Source organism: Elaeis guineensis, chromosome 7 (assembly GCF_000442705.2).
Source record: "Elaeis guineensis isolate ETL-2024a chromosome 7, EG11, whole genome shotgun sequence".
NCBI classification, from domain to species: Eukaryota; Viridiplantae; Streptophyta; class Magnoliopsida; order Arecales; family Arecaceae; genus Elaeis; species Elaeis guineensis.
Genome location: NC_025999.2, coordinates 96,569,958 through 96,592,578, shown reverse-complemented (window position 1 = coordinate 96,592,578; position 22,621 = coordinate 96,569,958). Strand labels below are relative to the sequence as shown.

General features: G+C 46.7%; 1 protein-coding gene across 1 annotated transcript; it reads right to left on the bottom strand.

Annotated features, from left to right (window-relative positions):
- Window positions 1-15,004: 15,004 nt before the first annotated feature.
- Window positions 15,005-17,293, bottom strand: LOC105048251 (acyl-lipid (9-3)-desaturase-like). The gene has a single exon (XM_010927506.4). The coding sequence runs from the start codon at window positions 16,608-16,610 to the stop codon at window positions 15,261-15,263; it is 1,350 nt and encodes a 449-aa protein (XP_010925808.1). The 5' UTR covers window positions 16,611-17,293; the 3' UTR covers window positions 15,005-15,260.
- Between the last annotated feature and the right edge of the window lie 5,328 nt (window positions 17,294-22,621).

Sequence of the window (22,621 nt, the reverse complement as noted above, 5' to 3'; positions counted from 1 at the left end):
TTTCATCAATGGAAGGTACGCCAAACCATACCTATATAGTAATATGTAAAAGATGAAGCTTAATAAAATCAAATTGTTGCGGCTAATCCCCTCGTCGTCTGGTCGTCGGGAACGAGCGCCTGCAGAAAGAAAGTCCACACTGATCGGAGAGGGCTCCGGCGGGGATCTTCCGACGGTCAAGTCAAGGAGGAGACTGGGCAACAGTGAAATGAAGACAGAGCTCAATCGAGAGAGAGAGAAAGGAGCAAGCCTGAGAGTTTTCGAAAAGTCCTCCTACACTGTTGCCTTCCCCGATATATATAGTAGAGCCGTCATTAATGACGCGGACAATTGAAGAATTGTCAATTCACTGTAGACTGTCAGAGTCGCCGTGAAGGTGTCACATCATCGTGGGCTGTCAACTCGCTAGGGTTGACCCATGCCTTAGGTGGGATAACGCCCTTAGGCGGTAGTGCCGTATGCTGTTGTCAGGACTGACAGTCTCTGGCGGTAGTACGACGATTGGAGAAGTCGATCAACCTTAGGTCGGTGGCCAGTTGAGGGGCGTCGGGTGAAGATTCGGACCCCTCCGACTGTCAGTCGGGCACGTCGCGGGGGCCGGACACTGGACCCCCCGATGTAGCCGGTCGGGAGGGCGGAAAGGGTCTGCCCGACCGACATACTCTCGGTCGGTCGGTCGATCGGCTGGTCGGTCGGTCGGTATATCCCAACAGATGCCCCCCCACTCCCGAGCCTGATGTCGTATTAGCCCGCGTCTCCACGCAGGCGGGACGTTGGGCGAAAGGAGTGGATTCCTCGCTGCATCCAGGACCAGATTGGCCGACTTCACCGGCGGATGGTTCGGGCAGGTCGATGTCGGGTCCCGTTGTCCGATGATGGGACGTCAAACAATCTGGTGCCAGGCGATCGGGTGCCGGACGATTCGGTGTCAGACGATCGGGTGCCGGACGATTCGGTGTCAGGTGATCGGGTGCCGGACGATTCGGTGTCAGGCGATCGGGTGCCCGGTGCCTTTTGGGGAACGCAAACTGCCACCCAGCGTCGGTTCTGGGGGCGCGGGGCGCTGTCAGGTGTCCCATCGGGAACGCGAATCACCGCGGGCGATTTAATTCCGGATCGCGGTCCTTCCGCCACGTGTCAGGGGTTATCGGGCCGGCATCCTTCGCATTTAATGAAGGCGGCGTGGCCTTCCCGGGATGGGTGCGCCGAACTGCCAGGCCGAAAGGGGGCCTGGATGCCACCACGCGTCGTCCATCCGAGAACTCTCGGTCGGCGCGGCGTCATCTCGGCCGTTGAATGGCCCTATATATATAGAGCCATTGGTGCTTGAAGCTTCGTTCCTGACGGTTTGCTGTGGAGACTCTGCCCAAGTGGTCCTTCCGTCGTCGCCGGCAGCTGCCTCCTCTTCCGCTCTCGCAAGGGTCCACTCGGGTTCGTGCTCCTTCCTGTTTTGCCCTAGCTTTCCTTTAAACCTTCTTTCTTCCTTCTCCTTCTCCTTTGGTCTTGTCTTCCTCTTGGTTTCGGTGTTATGGCCGGAAACTCATCTCAGGGAGCTCGGTCGGGAAACCCGACCGATGACCCTCGGTTGACTCCGGAAGTTGAGATTTCCTCGCTTTCGGGGCCGAATGTTGATCGGCTTCGGGATCAGTATCGTATCCCGGAGCAGTTCCAACTTTCCGCCCCAGGGGTCGGCGGGTTAACAACCCACCGACGGGCCAGGTGGCACTGTACGTCGAGGACCTCCGGGCTGGTCTTCGGCTTCCGATTCCGAAGTTCGTCCGGAATCTGCTGGATTATTACGGACTTTGTCCGGCGCAACTGGCACCGAACTCTGTTCGGCTAATAATCAGCTTCGCCTTGTGTCAGCTTCTGCCGACCAACCCTCATATCTCTCTCTTCCGGGCATTTTTTGTCCTCCGACCCCATCCTAAGGCCCGAGGGTGGTGGCTCTTCAACCCCCGGAAGGGTCTTTCCTTCATCACTGGCCTTCCATCGTCCATTCACGGGTGGAAGAACCAGTTTTTCTTTGTTTCTTCTCCTTCTCCCTGGGGCTTTCCTTTTCATTGGGGCGCGCCCCGAACCGAGGCGAACGAGAACAGTCGGGTGGAGGCGGACGACCGGGAGGACTTCCACCGACTCAAGGACATGTCGGTCCTGAAGCAGAGGGAGCTTGTTACCGAACAAGCCCTCTATGACGCTGGCCTGAGCTTGGTCCCCCGTCTAGGTATCGCCCGATCCATCGGTTGTCTTTTTATTTGGCCTTCGTTCTCGTGCATATATTAATCCTTCTGTCGGTATCGCAGGGACACCACCGAAGATGAGGCCGACCGACGCTGAAATCCGACAATATGCGGCGAGGAAGAGGCCGGCGTCGGGGGTCGGATCTTCACGACCGCCGAAGAAACCCTCCGCAGCGGCGCCGACCGTCGCGGCGTCGGCGACCGATCAGTCAGAGCCGGTGATCGCACTCTCGGCTTCGACGGTGCAACCGGAGGAGTGGCCGGCGGAGGAAGCGGTTGAAGGAACGTTGGCGGCTTCGCCGACGGGAGTGGCGTCGGACGCCGTTCGAGAACCCGAACGCCATCCGACGGTGTCTGTAGCTGCAACGGGGGTGCTGCGTCAAACTCGAGCATCCCCTCCTTACCGGATCCACTGGCTGGGGTAGCCGATCGGGGGAAAGCCCCGATGGACCCCGCTGATGACACAAGGTCGGGGAGTCGCACTGCGCCGCCTGGTGCTCAGTTCCCGAAGGAGCGTCGGCGCTGGCCGACCACAACCTGGCCAGGAGGCTGTGCCAGGGGATCCTCCTCCCAGCCGATGTGGAGGTGCTGAGGTCTCGACAAGTGACCGAGATGCTATCTTCGTTCTACCCGACCATGGTTGGGGTAAGTTCTACTTCGCCTCCTTTTTCCTTAGCGTTTTCATTACTTCATTTTCCTGACGTAGTGCCCGTTCCGCAGCTGATCTATACCATGTTCGAACTCGAAGTCGGGTACCGGAGGTTCAGAAACGTCCGGGCGGCTTGGAAGGACAAGGCGGCGGCCGTCGAAGCCGATCGGGCGATGTTGGTCGAACACCTGAAGCAGTCGACTGATCGGGAGGCGAAGTTGGTGGACGAGGTCTCTCGTCTCGGGTCCAAGCTCAAGTCGGCCCGAAAAGAAGCCAAGCGCAAGGGTCGGACTGCGCACCGTCTGCGGCGCGAGCGGGACGGCGTCGCCGCCGAGCTCGAGGCCGAACGCGGGCAGCTCCGGGTCAGCCTGGAGAAGCTCGCCAAGGCTGAGGAGGACCTGTCGATTGCCCAGCCGACGCCGACATAGCGAAGGCAGAGGCGGAGTCGGCAAAGGACTCTCTCGATCGGGCGGAAGCGGAGGCAAGGTCGGCGAAGGAGTCGGCGAGTCGGGCGGTGGACGACTTTTGTGGCTCCGACTGGTATCGAGAGGAGCTACTGGAGTCCGGCTTCGCGTCGTACCGGGTGGGGTACGAGGATGGTCGGGACGCAGTCCAAGCTCTGTACCCGGAGCTGGACCTCAGCAGCATCATCCCACCGGGGGTCGAAGATCAAGCCACGGAAGAGATGGCCGACCCGTCGTCCGGAGGCGTCGCCGTGGCGGGAGGGGCCGTCCCGGAGCAGATTGCCGAAGGAGAGACGGCCCTTACTTCTGGTCAGGCCCCGACCCATGATCCGACGCCGACCGCCAGTCCAGCACCGACCGACGATCCTGCTTCGGCCGTCGACCCAGTGCCGATCGCGGTGGATACACCGGTCATCCCCGAGCTTCCGTCAGTCGAGGAGATCGACTCCGAAGGATGATCGTGGCCTCGTCTTCTTTTATCATTTTTGTTTTTCTTAGCACACTTGTAACCGGGCTTCGGCCCGATTTTGTAACCGAATGAACTTAAGAACTTTCTAGTTTCTCTTTCGACTTCCTTTTCTTGCCTGCTGGGATGTGCTTGTAATCGCAGGGTCATAAGGTCGGAGGGAACAGCCTTGGCGTGCCGCATTAGGACACCCAATCGTCATCCCGAGTCGTTAGTTGAGATAGTCGGCGGTTCAGTGTGAGGTGAGCAAGACGAACCCCGACCACTGATCGCCCGTCTTAGGATCTAGACCAAACATCCATCGTTGGGCCGCAAACCGAATGCCAGAGTCGAACGCACGCCGTCCTTTCGTAAGTCGGGGGTCGACCGTCCTTTCGTGAGTCGGGGGTCGACCGTCCTTTCGTGAGTCGGGGGTCGACCGTCTTTAGGGCACGAGCGCGCTGAGTCGGCCGCACTGGCGGAGTCGAAGGTCGTTCGTGGAGAAGAAAGTCGACTGACCTTCGTGCGCATCCCGGTGACCCGAATGTCGTCCGATGTGATCGGTCAGACTACGTCTGTTACATTGTCGCGCGTAGTCGATGCGTCTGGTCGGGAAGACGGTGGCAAGTCGAGTTCCCCTCACCCAGACTTTGGTCGGACGCTTGTGTAGCGCCGTGTGATAAACGGTGGTAAGCTGAATACCCTTCGACCGGCTTCGACCCAGTCGGTAAGTCGCGAACGCAGCATTGGTTGCGTTGGCGTTTTTGCCTTTCCCGGTCGGAGCGGGGTTGGCGAGTTGGCTGATCGTTCTGCCCGAATGTTCTAGCCGAAAGTTGTAGAAGGAGTGTAACTCCCGCTTTCGCAAGCGCGTCGGTCCTTCAAACGTTCGACACACCGTCGGCGGTCAGTCCGACGATCCGCAGCAGAACGTTAAGTTCGTGTTGGGACGTCGGGGGCTTGCATTCCTTGGTGAGCACCGAACCACAGTCGAAGGGCCGAAACTCCAGGCTCCGAAGTTTAAACTGAGTTCGTATTCCAAATGGGGGGAGGTACAGATTTCACTGATGATACAACCTCAGATTGTCGGCATTCCAGGTTCGGGGGATGGTTTTCCCTTCCAGGGTTTCCAGTCGGTAAGCTCTCGGTCCGTAGGCGTCGGCTACCTTGTAGGGTCCCTCCCAGTTTGGGGACAGTTTTCCCTGATCCAAGGGTTTTGAGACTTCCGCCTTCCTCAAGACCAGGTCTCCAGGTCGAAAGAGCTTTGGCTTTACCCTGGCGTTGTAATATCGAGCCACCTTTTATCGGTAAGAAGCCATACGAAGTTGTGCCTCGCGTCGGAGCTCGGGTAAGAGGTCCAAGTCGGCCCTCCGACACTCGGAGTTATCCAGCTCACGATATTGCTCGACCCTAGTCGATGGCAATCCGATCTCCAGCGGGATCATGGCTTCTGTTCCATAGGCCAAGCTGAAAGGTGATTCTCCGGTCGGGATACGGGGTGTCGTCCGGTATGCCCATAGGACGGAGTTCAGCTCTTCGACCTAGAGGCCTTTGGCTTCGTTCAGTCGGGTTTTGAGCCCGTGCAATATGGTCCGGTTGGTCACCTCGACCTCGCCGTTGGACTATGGGTGCCCGACTGAGGTTAGTCGGTGTGTGATGTGAAACCTCGCACAGAAGTCTCTGAAGTCCTGGTTGTCGAATTGTCGCCCATTGTCGGTAATGATGGTGTTCGGCAGTCCGAACCGAAAGATGATGGACTTTTGTACGAAGTCTTCCATCTTCCGCTCGGTGATTTGTGCTAAGGGTTCGGCTTCCATCCATTTAGTGAAATAGTCGATCGCAACAACGATGAATTTTCGTTGTCCGGACGTCGGGGGAAAAGGTACGAGTATGTCGATTCTCCACTGGACGAAGGGCCATGGGGCGACGACCGGAGCGAGCTGGCTGGCGGGTCGGTGTTGTATGTTGGCATACTTCTGGCATGGCTCGCACCTCCGAACCAATTCAGTAGCGTCTTTCTTTATAGTGGGCCAGTAGTAGTCCTGTCGCAGGACTTTGTAAGCCAAGGACTTGCCCCCCAAGTGATCGTCACAGATTCCTTCATGTACCTCTCTGAGGGCGTAGTCCGCGTCGGTCAGCCCCAGGCACTTCAGCAAGGGAAGAGAGAATGACCTTTTATACAGTCGGCCGTTGATCATTACGTACTGGGAAGCCGCCACCGGAGTCGTTTGGCCTCCGCAGGGTCTTCGGGGGTAGATCCGTCGGTCAGGTACTGACCGATCGGGTCCATCCAGCTCGGCTCCGCCACTAATTGCAGTACTTCCCCGACCTCGTCGACGTTCGGCCGTTCAAGACTTTTCACGAACGTCCGGCCCAAGGCGCAGTAGTCGGACGTCGCGAGCCTGGAGAGCACGTCGGCTCGAGCATTTTCCGTTCTGGGGATGTGGGAGATCTTGAAGTATTCGAAGGGCGCCACGAGATCTTTTACTTTTTGGCGGTATTTGACCAGGGTTGGATCTCGTGCTTCGAACTCACCTTTGATCTGCCAACGACCAGTTGGGAGTCGGAGAAGACTTTGAGTCGGTCAACCCCGAGCTCCAATGCTAATTTCAAACCTGCGACGAGCGCCTCATACTCGGCCTGATTGTTGGAGGCCTTGAAGTCGAATCGGAGGGCGTGCTCAGTAACCACCCCCTCCGAATTGGTGAGTAGGAAACCGGCCCCGCTCCCCTGATCATTGGAAGCTCCGTCGATGTGCAACACCCAGGTCGAATCGGGGTCACAGTCGCGGGTCCCGACCTCCGCCGGGCTCCCCTCCCCCGATAGTAGGTCGGTCGTCGGGCATTCAGCGATGAAGTCGGTCAGAACCTGAGCTTTGATGGTAGGTCGCGGTGGTATTGGATGTTGAATTCGCTCAGTCTCATGGCCCATTTCGCCAGCCTTCCTGATGTGTCGGGGCGGTGCAAGATGGCTCTCAGGGGCTGGTCGGTGAGGACCACGATGGCGTGTGCCTGGAAGTACGGACGGAGCCGCTGTGCCGAAATGACTAGAGCGAAAATCATTTTTTCTGCTTTCGTGTACCGAGTCTCGGCTTCGTGGAGCACCTTGCTGACATAATATATCGGTTGGTGGACCCGGTTCTCGTTCTCTCGGACGAGCACCGAACTAACTACCTTCGGGGAAGTAGCCAGGTAAAGGTACAGGACCTCCCCGACCTCCGATCTCACGAGGAGCGACGGAGAGGCCAGGTACCTCTTCAGTTCTTCGAAGGCTTGCCTGCATTCGTCCGGCCAAGAAAACTGCTTGGCCTGTCGCAAGGTTTTGAAGAACGGGAGGCATCTCTCAGCTGACCGAGAAATGAATCGGCTGAGTGCGATGATCCTTCCGTTGAGTTGCTGCACCTCCTTCTTGGTGTCCGGGTGTCGCATGTCGATGATAGCCCTGATCTTCTCGGGGTTAGCCTCGATTCTCCGTTGTGAGACAAGGAATCCTAAGAACTTCCCCGAGGTCACCCCGAAGGCGCACTTAGTTGGGTTCAGCTTCATCCGTTGTCGTCGTAGAGTGCGGAAGGTTTCTTCGAGATCCCGGACATGATCCGGGATCTGCGTACTCTTTACCAGCATGTCGTCGACGTACACTTCCATGTTGCGCCCTATCTGATCTTTAAAGACCTTGTTAACCAGCCGTTGGTAAGTGGCGCCAGCGTTCTTCAGTCCGAACGGCATTACTCTGTAGCAGTAGAGGTCCTTGGCGGTCACAAAGGCGGTGTGTTCCTCATCCTCGGACGCCATCTGGATCTGGTTGTACCCTGCGATGGCGTCCATGAAGCTGAGCAGTCGGTAGTCGGACGTCGCATCCACCAGCTGATCGATCTTCGAAAGTGGAAAGCTGTCCTTTGGACAGGCTCGATTCAAGTTGGTGTAGTCGATGCAGATTCTCCATTTTTCGCTGGCTTTTTTCACCATCACCACGTTGGCGAGCCAATCGGGATAAGTGGTCTCCCTGATGAAGCCCGCCTCGAGTAGCTTATCCACCTCCTCGTCGATGGCCTTCTGTCTTTCTGGAGCGAAAGATCTTTTCTTCTGCCTTATCGGCCTCGCTGATGGGTCAATGTTGAGTCGATGGGTCATCGTCTCTGGGGGAATTCCCGGCATATCCACCGCCGACCAAGCGAATACGTCGGTATTTGCCTTCAGTAGCTCTGTCAAACGTTGCCGCTCGGGGTCGGGTAATTGAGACCCGACCCACACTTTTTGGTCGGGGTTCCCTGCTATCGCGATGGGAACGAGCTGTTCGGCCGGTTCGCCCCGCTCTTCTTCCTCCCGTTGGTCCAGCTTGTCGGCCGTCAGGGGACCTTTCGATTCATCGATTTGAGCGGAGATCTGAAAGCATCGACGGGCGAGGTGTTGATCTCCGCGCATCTCCTCGACGTCGTTTTTGGTCGGGAACCGAACCAGGAGATGATACGTCGAAACTATCGCCTTAAGGGCATTCAGCCTGGTCTCCCGAGTATGGCATTGTAGGTCGAGGGCACCCGGACGACCGCGAAAGTTAGGAGGACCGTGCTTCGTCGCGGTTCGATACCGACTGTCACGGGCAAAGTGACTTCTCCTTCCGTTGTGACTGCGTCCCCAACGAAACCTATCAGGGGCGTAGGGACTCTCTTGAGTCGGTTGGCCGACAGTCGCATCCGTGAGAAGGTCGAGTAAAACAGAACGTTCGTTGAACTTCCATTATCTACAAAAATTCTCTTTACATCATAGTTGGCTATTGTTGCCGAGACAACAACAGCGTCATCATGGGGGACTTGGACGCCCCGAGCATCTTCTTCTGTAAAGGTAATCGCATCGTCCGGGCGTAGCCTCTTCGCCGGCTCCCCTCCAGCGGACGTCCTCGGGCCCAGCCGTTTGGAGATCATGTTGATGACTTTGGTCGTAGATCGATTATCGGTCGCTTCTTGGGTCGGCTGGGGTCGGTGGTCGGCAACTGGTCGAGCTGGTGGGTTCCTCCGAAATTTATCGAGATACCCCCGGCGGATGAGGGCTTCGATCTCATCCTTGAGCTGGATACATTGCTCGGTATTGTGGCCGTGGCCCCGGTGGAATCGGCAGTATTTCCGTCGGTCGAGGCCCTTTGCCTTCAAAGGCGGAGGCCGTCGCAGGTACTCTTCCCTTTCGATCTCCATCAAAATCTGTGCACGAGGAGCAGAAAGGGGAGTGTAGGAATCGTACCTAGGGCGTATCGGTCTCGGGCTCCGACGTCGGGGCGACCTCTTGTCCCGTCGTGGGGGCGACACCCGACCTTCGATCGGGGGCCCGCCAGGCATAATGGGTCCCGACCCTTTCTTCGTTTCTCCTTCGGGCCTTTAGGCTAGGCCAGGCGTCGGTCGGAAGCTCCCTCGTCCGCGCGCATGTACTTGTACGCGCGCTCCAGCAACTCAGCGTTCGTCCGGGGGAGGATTTTGTCCAGGGAGTAGGTAAATCGGAACGCCCTCAGCTCCCGTTTCATGGCCGAGATGGCCATGTCCTCATTGAGGTCTCGAACCTCGAGCGTGGCCGCGTTGAACCGCGCCACGAAGTGTCGGAGCGTCTCATTTTCCCCTTGTTTAAGGGAGAAAAGACTGTCCGATGTTCGGGGCGGCCTTCGGCTGGTGCTGAAGTGGACCGCGAAGGAGTGCTCGAGCTGCCCGAAGGAGTGGATACTTCCCAATCGAAGATCGAAGTACCAGGCCCTGGCAGCTTTGCGCAGCGTGGCGGGGAAGCCGACGCAAAGGAGAGCGTCGGTTGCCCCTTGGATCGTCATGAGAGCTTTGTAGCTCTCCAGGTGGTCGATGGGGTCGGTGGAGCCGTCATAAGGCTCCACGTGCGGCATCTTGAACCGACTGGGGATCGGTTCGTCGAGGATGAGTCGGGAGAGATGTTGGGCGGTCTGGAAGTCAACGTCGTTCGAGGATTTCTGCCCGTCCACCTGCAACTGGGCAAGCCGGCGATCGATCTCGTTGAACCTGCGTTCGTAGTCGTCGATCCGTCGGTGCTGGGAGACCCCAGGAGTAGAGTCTCCAGAAGAGTCCGAGAGAGAGGCGGACGGCGTCCGCGGGCGCTTCTCCTTCCTCGCTCGTTCTAGCTGGGAGGGAGAGAGCCGTTGGGGCCGATGGGTGTCGCGCCGCGGCCGCCCCTCCTCCTCTCTGCGGGAGCGCTGCGGCAGGTGCTCCTGCGGAGGCGATGGAGATCGATGCGGGCGTCGGCGGCTGCCCCTGGAGGGCATCGGACGTACCGCCGGTTGCCCGACCGGTGATGGCGGCAGCTGGACCGGCTGTTGCTGAAGGCTCTTGACCGCGTCCGTCAGCACGGTCATCTGCCGCACGATCGTCGCGATCTGCGCCTCCGCGGTCACCGCGGGTGCGGTAAGTTGGGTTTCACCGCGGAGGGTGGAGGAGAGGCTTCTTCCCGGCGGGAAGAGCGCCTCGCCGACCCGGTGACCCTCGATCGCTGAGCTCTCGTCTTTGTCATCTTAAACTTCGTGGGGACAGCGTACCGCAACGTCCTGTGCGTGTTTCCGTCCCTTACCTGGCGCGCCAATCTGTTGCGGCCAATCTCCTCGTCGTCTGGTCGCTGGGAATGAGCGCCTGCAGAAAGAAAGTCCACACTGACCGGAGAGGGGCTCCGGCGGGGACCCTCCGACGGTCAAGTCAGGGAGGAGACTGGGCAATAGTGAAATGAAGACAGAGAGTTCAATCGAGAGAGAGAGAGAAAAGAGCAAGCCTGAGAGTTTTCGGAAAGTCCTCCTGCACTGTTGCCTTTCCCGATATATATAGTGGAGCGTGGTATGGCGCCGTCATTAATGGCGCGGACAATTGAAGAATTGTCAATTCACTGTAGACTGTCAGAGTCGCCGTGAAGGTGTCACATCGCCGTGGGGCTGTCAACTCGCTAGGGTTGACCCATGCCTTAGGTGGGATAACACCCTTAGGCGGCAGTGCCGTATGCTGTTGTCAGGACTAACAGTCTCTGACGGTAGTACGGTGATTGGAGAAGTCGACCGACCTTAGGTCGGTGGCCAGCTGAGGGGCGTCGGGTGAAGATTCGGACCCCTCCGACTGTCAGTCGGGCATGTCGCGGGGGCCGGACATCGGACCCCCCGATGTAGCCGGTCGGGAGGGCGGAAAGGGTCTGCCCGACCGACATACTCTCGGTCGGTCGGTCGGTCGGTCGATCGGCTGGTCGGTCGGTCGGTCAGTCGGTATATCCCAACACAAATCATATTCGAGAACTACAATCCACAAACGCTTGTCCGGCCTGTTCCCAGGATTGCAGATAAATAAGATTGAAGGGGAAATTTCAACTTCGAAGAATCAATCCTTCTGCCAATTATAATCTTTTTGAAAAAAGAACAAAATATACTCTCTCTGTTTTTTTTTTTTTTTTTTTTTATACAAACGAACGATCACATTATTCTAGTATGAGTTCAGTCCAAAAAATTCGAATATAAAATATCACGTAATGCTTCTGGGCATTTATCATCTTGACGCCAAATCCAGTCTTTAGTATTGTCGGCAATAAGCGAAATAACCCAATCTATGGTGCTGTTTGCTTTTCTGAAAACGAGTCAAACAACCATCGCAGGGGAATGATAGAGGGATATTTAGATGTCTCGAAGCAGCGGATGAACTTCCAACTGCTTTGCCTCATCCTGGATCCAATCAATAACTGTAACTAAGTCATTCTTCATAAAGATCCTCTCCGTCCATAATTTCTATCGTGTGCAAATGATGTCCGCCCAGATGGCAAGGAGCTCCGCTCCAAGGATCGATGATTTAAAAGGGGTGAGCCTCCGATAATTAGCAGTCTGACATCTAGGCTCTGGATGATGTAGTCCACACTATCTCTACCATTTCTAACACTATAATTGAAATTAACTTTGACAAATCAGGTCTCCCAAAAAATCAAAAGAACTCTACAAATCGTTGCATGCGCAGCAAACGAGTCTTTAGAACTTGGAGCGATAAGGGACTGGCCAGCGGCCGGCGTCGAACCGACTGTACTCCTCAACAAGATAACAGGCTCTCTTCAGCATCCGATATACAAGCACAACTTTGGTATCAAAGACTAAACTATTCTTGAACAGCCAAATCTGATAGGCGACATATGCTATCCTACGACTCGATAGTTGGTCCACTATTGTATTCCGATGGATCACATCCAAGAAGGAGGAGAGTCAGGACCCACTAGTTGCCTTCCAAGACTAATCATCTATCATACTCCAGATCAAATATGCTTTCAAATAATGAAGCAGAGTATGCTCTATCATCTCATCCTCCAGCTCATAGATCGGAAAAGCAATCAGCAGCTCTGTCTTTGTCCTTGAGAAGTATTCGAGTCGACGGTTAATCTTAGGCAATCTTTCAAAGGAAGAGCTGATCTTGTCATGGACAATCATTCTTCAGATTCAAGTAGTCTCGGTTTTCCTCTCTAACACTGCTCTGCACATCACAATAAGATCTTTGATAGAAATCTTGAGGTAGTACGATCGGTCCTGTGCCCTCAAATCATTACTCTGGTGGACAGGATAGGGATTGGGAGAATCAAAGAACAAAATATTCTTAAAGACACTGAGAGATGCTTTATAGAGTTTGGAGTTAGGATGCTCAGCGGCAAGAAGAACTATATACCTAGATAAAATTATTTGTTTCAGCATGGAATGGGCCAATAAAAGAAAAACATCGAGCGGAGAGAACCATTAATACTGATGCACAGGACAAACAGTTGGCACCGTTATACTCAAAAAGAGAAGTGATGACATGCAGAGCCATGGAGTGCCTTATTTAAATAATTTTAAAAAAAATTATTTATAAAAATAATATAATTTTTAATTTATTTATTAAATTAATATAAATTTTATAAAATATCATTCAAAATGACGTTTTATATGTTTACGCCATCATTTTTTTTCTATCAATTTTTCACGTAGACGACGAAAAAAACTCACCATTTGAAATGACGTTTCCAAAAACACCATTTCAAATAACGAGTTTAATTATTAATTTTTTAAAAAAATAAAAAATTTATAATTTTAAATTTTTAAAAAAATAAAAATTATAATTTTGATTCAAATAAAAATCATCATTTCAAATTAATATTCCATTTCAAATTATCTTTTTAAAAAATATCTGAAAAAAATTAGTATAAAAAAAATAAAAAATACAATAAAAAAATAAATGAAAAAAATAAAAATTATAATTCTAAATTTTAAGAAAATAAAAATTTTAATTTTAATTCAAACAAAAATCATCATTTCAAATTACAATCCCTTTTCAAATTATTTTTTTTTAAAAATACCATAAAAGAAGAAAAAAAGAGAAAAAAATAAAAATTATAATTTTAAATTTAAAAAAATAAAAATTTTAATTTTAATTTAAATAAAAAATATCATTTTAAATTATTATTTCCATTTCAAATTAATTTTTCTAAATTAATTGGTGTAAAAAAATATTTGAAAAAAAAATTGGTGTAAAAAAAATAAAAAATATCATAAAAAAAGAGAAAAGAATTTAAAAAAATAAAAACTGTAATTCTAAATTTTAAGAAAATAAAAGTTTTAATTTTAATTCAAACAAAATTCATCATTTCAAATTACAATCCCCTCTTCAAATTATTTTTTTCAAAAAATATCTTAAAAAATAAAAAAATAAAAAATACCATAAAAGAAGAAAAAATGAGAAAAAAATAAAAATTTTAATTTTAAATTTAAAAAAAATAAAAATTTTAATTTTAATTCAAATAAAAAACATCATTTCAAATTACTTTACCCATTTCAAATTAATTTTTTTTAAAAAAATATATCAGAAAAAATATCTTAAAAATGTACAAAAATAAAAAATACCATAAAACAGAAAAAAATGAGAAAAAATGGGGAAAAAATAAAAATTATAATTTTAAATTTTAAAAATAAAAAATTTTAATTTTAATTTTAATTCAAATAAAAAATATCATTTAAATTACTTTCTTCATTTAAAAATAATTTTTTTAAAAAATATTCCAAACAAAGGAAAGAAATACCTAAAAAATACCATAAAAATAAATTAAAAGGGTAAAATTGGGAAAAAATTAAAAATTTAAATTATAAAAAATTAAAAATTTTAATTTTAATTTCAAAAAAATAAAAAAAATAAAAAATGCAATAAAAAAATGAAAATATGGGGAAGAAATGGGAAAAGAATAAAAATTATAATTTTAACTTTAATTCAAATAAAAATTATCATTTCAAATTACTATCTCCATTTTAAATTAAATTTTTTATTAAAAAATCACATAAAAATAACTAAAAAAATTTAAAAAAATTAATTTGAAATGAAGAAAGTAATTTGAAATGATATTTTTTATTTGAATTAAAATTAAAATTTTTATTTTTTTAATATTAAAATTATAATTTTTATTTTTTTCTCATTTCTTTCTCTTTTTTTATGATATTTTTTATTTTTTTAATTTTTTAAGATATTTTTTTGAGATATTTTTTTAAAAAAATTAATTTGAAATGGGGAAAGTAATTTGAAATGATATTTTTTATTTGAATTAAAATTAAAATTTTTATTTTTTTAAATTTAAAATTAGAATTTTTATTTTTTTCTCATTTTTTTCTTTTTTATGGTATTTTTAAAAAAAATTAATTTGAAAAGGGGATTGTAATTTGAAATGATGATTTTTATTTGAATTAAAATTAAAATTTTTATTTTCTTAAAATTTAGAATTATAATTTTATTTTTATTTTACATTAATTTTTTTCGGATATTTTTTTAAAAAGATAATTTGAAATGGGGATGCTAATTTGAAATGATGATTTTTATTTAAATCAAAATTATAATTTTTATTTTTTAAAATTTTAAAATTATAAAGTTTTTATTTTTTTATTTTTATTTCTATTTTTTTTTTGAGAATTAATAATTAAATTCGTCAAAATGATATTTTTGAAAATGCCATTTCAAATTGCGTTTTCAAAAACGCCATTTAAAATGACGAGTTTATTTATTTATTTATTTTTTCTATCGTTCACGTAGAAAAATGATGAAAAAGGGGTGGTGACGTGGACACTATAAAATATTATTTTTAATGACATTTTATAAGATTTACATTAGTTTGATAAATAAATTAAAAATTATATTATTTTTATAAATAATTTTTTTTTTAAATTATTTAGATAAAGCAATCCAGAGCCATGAATCTGCAAAATTGTCCTTTTGAATTATTCCTTGGTCTTGTCCTGTGATGCGAGAACATAATTATGCAGTGCTACCAAAAATGACAAAAGCAGAGGTAAATGCAACAATATTTCACTTTCCCAACCCTATAAAATCGTGAGCTCACACGGCAAATCCCACCCATGTTGGCAGAGAACTTTGGTGCTTTTCTTTTTCAGAACAGTGGGAAAGAATGGCAAGTTGAACTGCGCCAGAAGAACAACCCTCCGAAGACTCAGCCATGGGTGTTCACAGCCTCCCAGACCAAATTCCTGGGCACCGGCTTCGCCAGGTCCCGAGCTTGCAATGCCGCAGTCCTCAGAGTCCCAATCGTTTTCACATTCGCATCCCAGAACGATGCAGCCGTGTATGGCAAGCCATGCTTCTTGCAGAGCTCCTTCACGTACGGAGAGATCCTCCGGAGGTGGCACCTCGGCAGGCGGGGGAACAAGTGGTGCTCCACCTGGAACTGCAAACCCCCATGGAACCAATCCATCCAGGGATGACACAAGATGTCGAGCGTCCCCATCGTCTGCTTCTCGAACCAATCATTGGCACGTGGCGGCCCGACGTAGACGCTCGCCGAGAAGTGGTTCAAACAGAACTGAACGTGCTGGATTCCGGTGACCGCAAAGTTCGCCGCGACAAACATCACCCTCTCGGTCCAGTTGGGCAGCGTGGAGACGAGCAGAGGATACCAAATCCAGAAAACGACGCACCCCACCGTCTCCTGCCATCGGCCAGGGACCTTCTTGTTGGAAAGCAGGAGGATCGCCGACTGCGCGAAGAGATTTACCCTGGCGACGCACATGACTGGGTAGAAGGTCCAGTGCTGGTAGCTCACCAAGAACCGGGCGAAAGAATTGAAGGCGAGCTTCCTCTCGTAGAAGTAGGAGGTCAAGGAGTTGAAGAACTTGGAGGAGACGGCGAAGAGAGGGATGTGCTGGACGTCGGGGTCGAACTCCAGGCTGTTGCAGGCGATGTGGTGGGCGTTGTGGTTCCTCTTCCACCAGCCGATGCTTATCCCGGTGAGGCAATTGCCGGAGAGGATCTGCATCAGCCGGTTGATGCCGGGGGTGGTCATGACGTTGTAGTGGCCGGAGTCGTGGCCGAGGAAGCCGGACTGGATCCAGAGGAGGCCCATGAGCAAGCCGCTCATGAGATGGACGAAGGTGTTGGTGGAGAAGACGACGCCGGAGACGGAGACGAGGAAGAGGATGAACATGAAGATGAGGGAGTAGAGGACGCCGTGGCCCTTCTTGTCGAAGAGGCCGAGGCGAGCGAACTCGGCGACGAGGCGGCGGTAGTCCTTGGAGACGGCGGAGACGCGGTAGTCGGCGAGGTACCCGACGAAGAAGCGGTCGAGGAGGGCCCAGGTGGTGGCGGGGTGGAAGGCGACGAAGGCGTCGGTGACGTCCTGGCCGGCGAGGTTGAGGAGGGGGATGTCGCCCCCGGGGTGGTCCTTGACCCACCCGGTCACGTCGTAGACCTTTCCTTGGATCGAGATCCAGAGGTCGGTCGGGTTGTTGTGACCCCGGAGCTCCTTGGAGGTGATGTACCTCCGCTTCTCTCCTTCCATGGCCATTGCAGGCAAGAAGAGGAGTAATAGTCTGATATACTCCTCTGCCCGAAAGGAAAATAGAAGAAGAGATTAGGAGCTTAGGAGGGATACCGAAACCCCCCTCCTCTGTTTTTTTTATTCTTGTCTTTCCCTATCTCTCCCCCTCTCCGTAGAAGAGAGGGATGATAAGGAGGAGGCAGGGGAAGACGAGCTCATGGCCGCGGATGGGGGGCTAAACATAGGTCAGAACGGAGGGAGGAGAAATTCTCACGAAGGAGACGCACAAATCGAGAGGCGGATCGACTGCTGCCGCTGTAACCACGGTAACAGCTGCAGCTTTGAGGCAACGTGGATTGCATGTGCTGGATTTTTATTTTTTTGGTTTTTAGGGTAGAATTCGTTTTAGATGGCAGAGGTCTGAGGTTGGCCGGAAAGCCACCTGTCATTTGTCGGAAGAAAGCCTATGCACAAAAAGATTACGGAGATATATTACAGGCTTCCAAACCGAAAATATGGATGGGAATAGGAATGGATCGGATTATAAATAGATCAGATCATAAATAGATTGGATCAAAAAATCATCAATTTATATCTGATCTATTTATTAAATGATTCAAAAATTTAAATCTGAATTCGACTTATTTATTAAACAGATAATCCGATCCAACTCGTTTAATTTATTTATTAAATAAATTAAATTAGATTAAATAGATTAAACATATTAAATAAGTCGGATTAAATGGATCAGAAATTTGTTAAATATATTTTAAACAGATTAAACGGATTTTAAATGGATTAAACGGATCTTAAACAGATTAGATTAAATAGGTCCGAAATAGATTAAACAGGTTAAATGGGTTATCCGACTCAACCCAACCTGGATATTAAATGGGTTAAACAGGTCGATATTTAAAATTTAAATTCGATCTAATTATTAAATAGATTAAACGAATCGACCCGTTTGTGATCCAAATCTGTTTAGCCTAAACCCAAACATATTTATGGCAGATTGAATACCCAAACATATTTATGGCAGATTGAATACGGATCGAATTGACGGATCAGATCGTATTTTACCAATTTTAACTGAGAATTACTCCATGCAAAACCCAGCAACAGGTTTCTAGGATGTTTGGTTGGGATACGTTTGATTATAGAATAATTTAATAATTTTAAAAATTATTTATTTAAAAAAATATTAAAAAAATAATTTTTATTATATTTAATTATCGAAAGAATTATTTTGAAAAAAATCACATTGAAAAAAGATTGAAGATAAATCTATATAAGAATATGATTAAATTTATAAATATACTTTTTAACATAAAATATTTTTTAATACTATGATAATATTATCATCTCTAATTAATTTTTATAAAATACCATCTCTATCTTAAGTTTTTTTACAAAAGCTTTTTATTGAATGAATTTGGAAAGACATCAGAAGAAATTCAATAATTATATATTCAGCTCTATTGAAGGTACATTTGTTAAATATGAATTACTATCACTTAAAAATTTATCAAATACCGATCCTCTATGATATTTATTTTATCTTCTCTCTTCAAAAAATAAGTATGAGGTCTATTAATTTTTTTACCATCTCTCTCTTCTCTTTTCATACCAAACATGATAATCTCACATGAGATTCATTTTTTCATACTAGATTATCCCCAACCAAACAGATCCTTACAGTCAAATAAATGATTGCCTCAGCTATGAGACAAAACAGTAGTCTTGCACCCCACTAGAGATGGAAGTGGTATAGATTATATCCATTCGAATTTATTTTTGTATTTAAATTAATCTGTATATGGATAAAAATTTGAAAATTTGACTAATATTTATATTTATATCTATATTCAATAAAGAGAAATAGATATGAATATGGATAGATAATTATCTGATAAGTGACTGAATATCAAAATTTACCTATAACTCTATATAATTTTAAATAATATTTATTAATTTTTTAAAAAAATATACAACTATATAAATATATTATTAATTTAATTCGTCATCTATTTATATCTAACTTATATCCATAATTATGTTCATACATGTATGATCCAAATTATATCTCTATCTATTTAAAATAAATATAAATATAAATTTTTATATTTAAATAATATTTATATTTATATTTATATTTATATTTATTAAATAAAATAAATATGAATATAGATACGTTGAAATTCAATCTATATCTAATCTAATTCCAATCCGAACCTCCGTCAATTTATGGTGAACTGATAACCGCACACCAAAATTACATGGGGATCCGAATGTAGAACATCTTTTTCATTTACAAGCGGATGCCGACCGATTCAAATGTCTACCTTGTTTGTACAGTTTGCAGTCCCATCTACTTTTGAATATAGAAGCATTAAGCGGTCAATAAAATAATTTTGTTTAGCTTTTCACTTATTTTTCTTTTTGGTAGAAAAGTATAAGACTATTTATTTAACATAAAAAGTATGGCAGTACAAATACAGCAAAGGGCCTGTAATACATGAAAGTAAAAGCAGGCCGAAAATATAAGTGGCAACAGATTACATGCTGGAAGATAAGAAAAGATGTTGAGAGACAGCTTTCCATGACAACTTTAAAGAAAAAGAAATATGGTTTCATGGTAAACAAAATTTTCTGTGTAGGAATATAAACAGTAACAATATCCAGCCAAAAATAGGTATAAAATTGTAACAGGATTGCCGCATCTGCATTGATATTTGAAGTCCTATGCTTTGTTGAACAGTAGTTGCTGAATTCCATTGATCTAGAAAGTGGCTTGAAGCAGCATAACATTTGGAGTTGAGCGACAAAACATGCTGAATCGGTGAAATCTGATGATGCATGCATTAACATAAGAGTAGGAAAACATGACATCCACGGTAGGAACCTGCCAACTTGATAATGGGAATAAGCTCATAACATGAGAACCCAATAATACTTGAGAAGTTGTATAACAGCAGACCAATCGTTGCAAGGCATGAAAGCAGCAGAGTATAACGACAGGTACATCCAATTAAGCAAGAAAACCCACAGGTCGTCACCAAACCAGTCGTGACCAAAGCTTTGTGTGAATAAATAGACTGCAACCTTGATCTGAGTAAACCAGCAAAACATTGTGACAGAACAAAAATGCTGAAGTGGGAGTGGCAAGGTTCGCCCATGCTGTGAAACAGCGTGCCAAAACAGGGAAACAGAACAAGAATCCTCCGGAATGCCGCGTTGAAACAGAAATATTATTGCCCTTTCCCTTTGCTCGAGACCACATATACCATCAATAAAATAAACATGGACCATAATAAGTTTTTGGTATTACCCCACATGGTTGATGAAAGTAAAGAGTTAAAGCTCGAAGGCTGTAATAACTGCGGACACTCTTTGTTGAGTAATCGTTGCATCGACAGCGACAATGAAGCTGTGGCTGCTTGTGTAACTTCACCTGATGACGCCCATACACTAATTGATTAGAGAAATTATTCACTTATTTTTCTTTAAGGGTTTACTCCTGCGATGGGAGATAGAATTACATATTATACTTTTCTCCCATGGATGGCAACCGAGTGAAGTAATGTATGCAGGGTCAACGATGCAACTTGGATTGGGTTTAACCCTAACCCACCCACCCAACGCATTCGTTGGGTAAGGTTTCATGGTAGAAGCTTTTGGATTGGGTTTGAGTTTAAAAATCCCAAGCATACTTCAAGAGGGGTTGGGTTAGGATTAATTTCCAATCCAAATTGAACCCCAAACCCGCGCTAACTTATATCAAACCTAAGTTGATCTGAGTCATCCCGGCTTAACTAGATCAAAACCAACAAAATAAATAAATAAATAATATTCATATTTCATACAGCTTTCTAATATGTTTATACAATTATAAATTTAATTTTATTAAATTATGTCTAAGTATATCTATTACGATGGTACCGTGAATACCTCGGATATGGTGTATTATATACTGAGAATGCCTCGAATCCTGTGTTATCACTAATATCTCTGGCCAGCGAGCTATCTCCGTGGTTGCCAATCCAAACACTAAGTGAGGCACGTGGAGCCGACTTATTTGTATCCAGCTTATTGTGCGGCTCCTTCTGTTGCCTCGGCTCGTCGGTTCTTTGACATGAGCAGTAGCTGTCCACCTCAAGAGGATAATCTCGGATGTAACTAACTCTCCATGATCTCGTGGGGGCAGATAAGTTTGCGGGAGTAGATAAGTGCTAGAATATCTTGCTCATAATAACACATAACAACATGTCCAATAACTCGATAAACCTGGAATTGCACGTTTCCATGGTTATCTAATACATCCTCTATAAATAACTAAAGCCTCGAGGACCCAGATAAGTAGTCCCTCTAAGAGAATCTGTTGCTGCTCCCTTTGTTCTCTGAAATCTGACTTGAACATTTTAGGGTCCTTACCAGAGCGAGAACCTCCGGTTTGAACTTGTTTTGCGGGTCACTCCAGCACCACCACGCAAGACCCAGTCGTCCATCTTCTAACCTTAACAAAAATGAGCAGCAACAGATAAAGGAAGGGAGTAATCTTTATATTATGCCACTAAAGCGCATTTCATCTCGTCTCTCCAATGCCGCCGCCTCTCGTCAGGCGGAGAGCCAGGCTGACAGTCAGGCACAGCCATTGATGATGGAGACTCATCCGCAAACCCAGCTACCACTGGTCATGATGGACCAGTTCAACCTGCTCTTCCAGCAGATCCAGAATTTGACGGTCACTGTTCAAGCAGTCCAGACTGCCCTTGCATCTCTACCAATGGTGTCACAGCCTACTCAGACTGCTCCTGCACCCCCTCCAGTGGTGCAATCAGTACTCTCAACAGCACCACTTGCACCTCCTGCAGTGGTGCCTCTATCAAATCTGGCTTCCCAACCGCCACCACAATCAGAGCAACTATGGGTGCTTCCTCAGAGCCCAGAGAGGAGGCAAATCCACCAAAGCCATCTTAGGATCTGAAAACCAACAAGCGGTGATCTCCCAGTCTACGATCGGGGCATGATTCAACCCCTGGTCATCGTTCTCCTCAGCATTTGGAGACCTGCACCGTCCGAGATCTGACCATAGAAAGATGGTTCCAGACGCTCGACAAAATGATCAATAATACTCTCAATACTAATTTCTCCGTATAGCCCAACGAAGGGTTCAACGGTAAGTTGCCCTTCACAACGGAGATAATGCAGCAGTCACTTCCTTGGCACTTCAAGGTACCTCAATTTGAGACCTACGACGGGACCGCTGATCCTATCGATTATTTAGAGACTTTCAAGGCAACAATGTTCCTTCAAGGAGCAATAGATGTCATCCTCTATCGAGCCTTCTCTGCTACTCTTAAGGGAGCCACTCGATAGTGGTATTCGAGCTTGAAGTCGGTCTCCATTCACTCTTTCGAAGAGCTATGCCGGATCTTCATCGGTCAGTTTGTCAGTAGTCAGTGATAGCGAAAGCGGTCTGACTACCTCCACACCATCAAGCAGATGGAGGGCAAGTCGATCCGCACCTTCATCAACTGCTTTAACGCGATGATCTTGGAAGTCTGTGATATGGATCAGTCGATCGTGATGGCCGTAATGATGGATGGCTTACTGAAGAACGATCTTAAAAACTCGTTAATAAAGACATCTTCGGGACTTCTCGGATATTCTTACTTGTGCGGAGAAGTACGTCCACATGGAGGAGATTTTCACAGAAGATACCCCTGCTAGTTTTATTGCAACAGGTCAGAATAAGAAGCACTCTTCAAGATGGGAGGGGAGAACCCGCCAGCGCTCTTGGTCTCCATTTCAAAAATGAAAAAATGAAGATCAAAATCGTCGATCTCGGAGTCCTCAAAGAAGGGATCGACAAACCTTACCTCCAAGGCATTATACTAACTACACGCTTTTAAATATTTCCAGAGGGGAGGTATTGATGGAGGTTCGAGCCGAGCTGCCTTAGCCTTTGAGGATGCGAATGAAGTCAGAGCACCACCACGATCTAAATAAATACTGCTTCCACCATTGTGACCACAGTC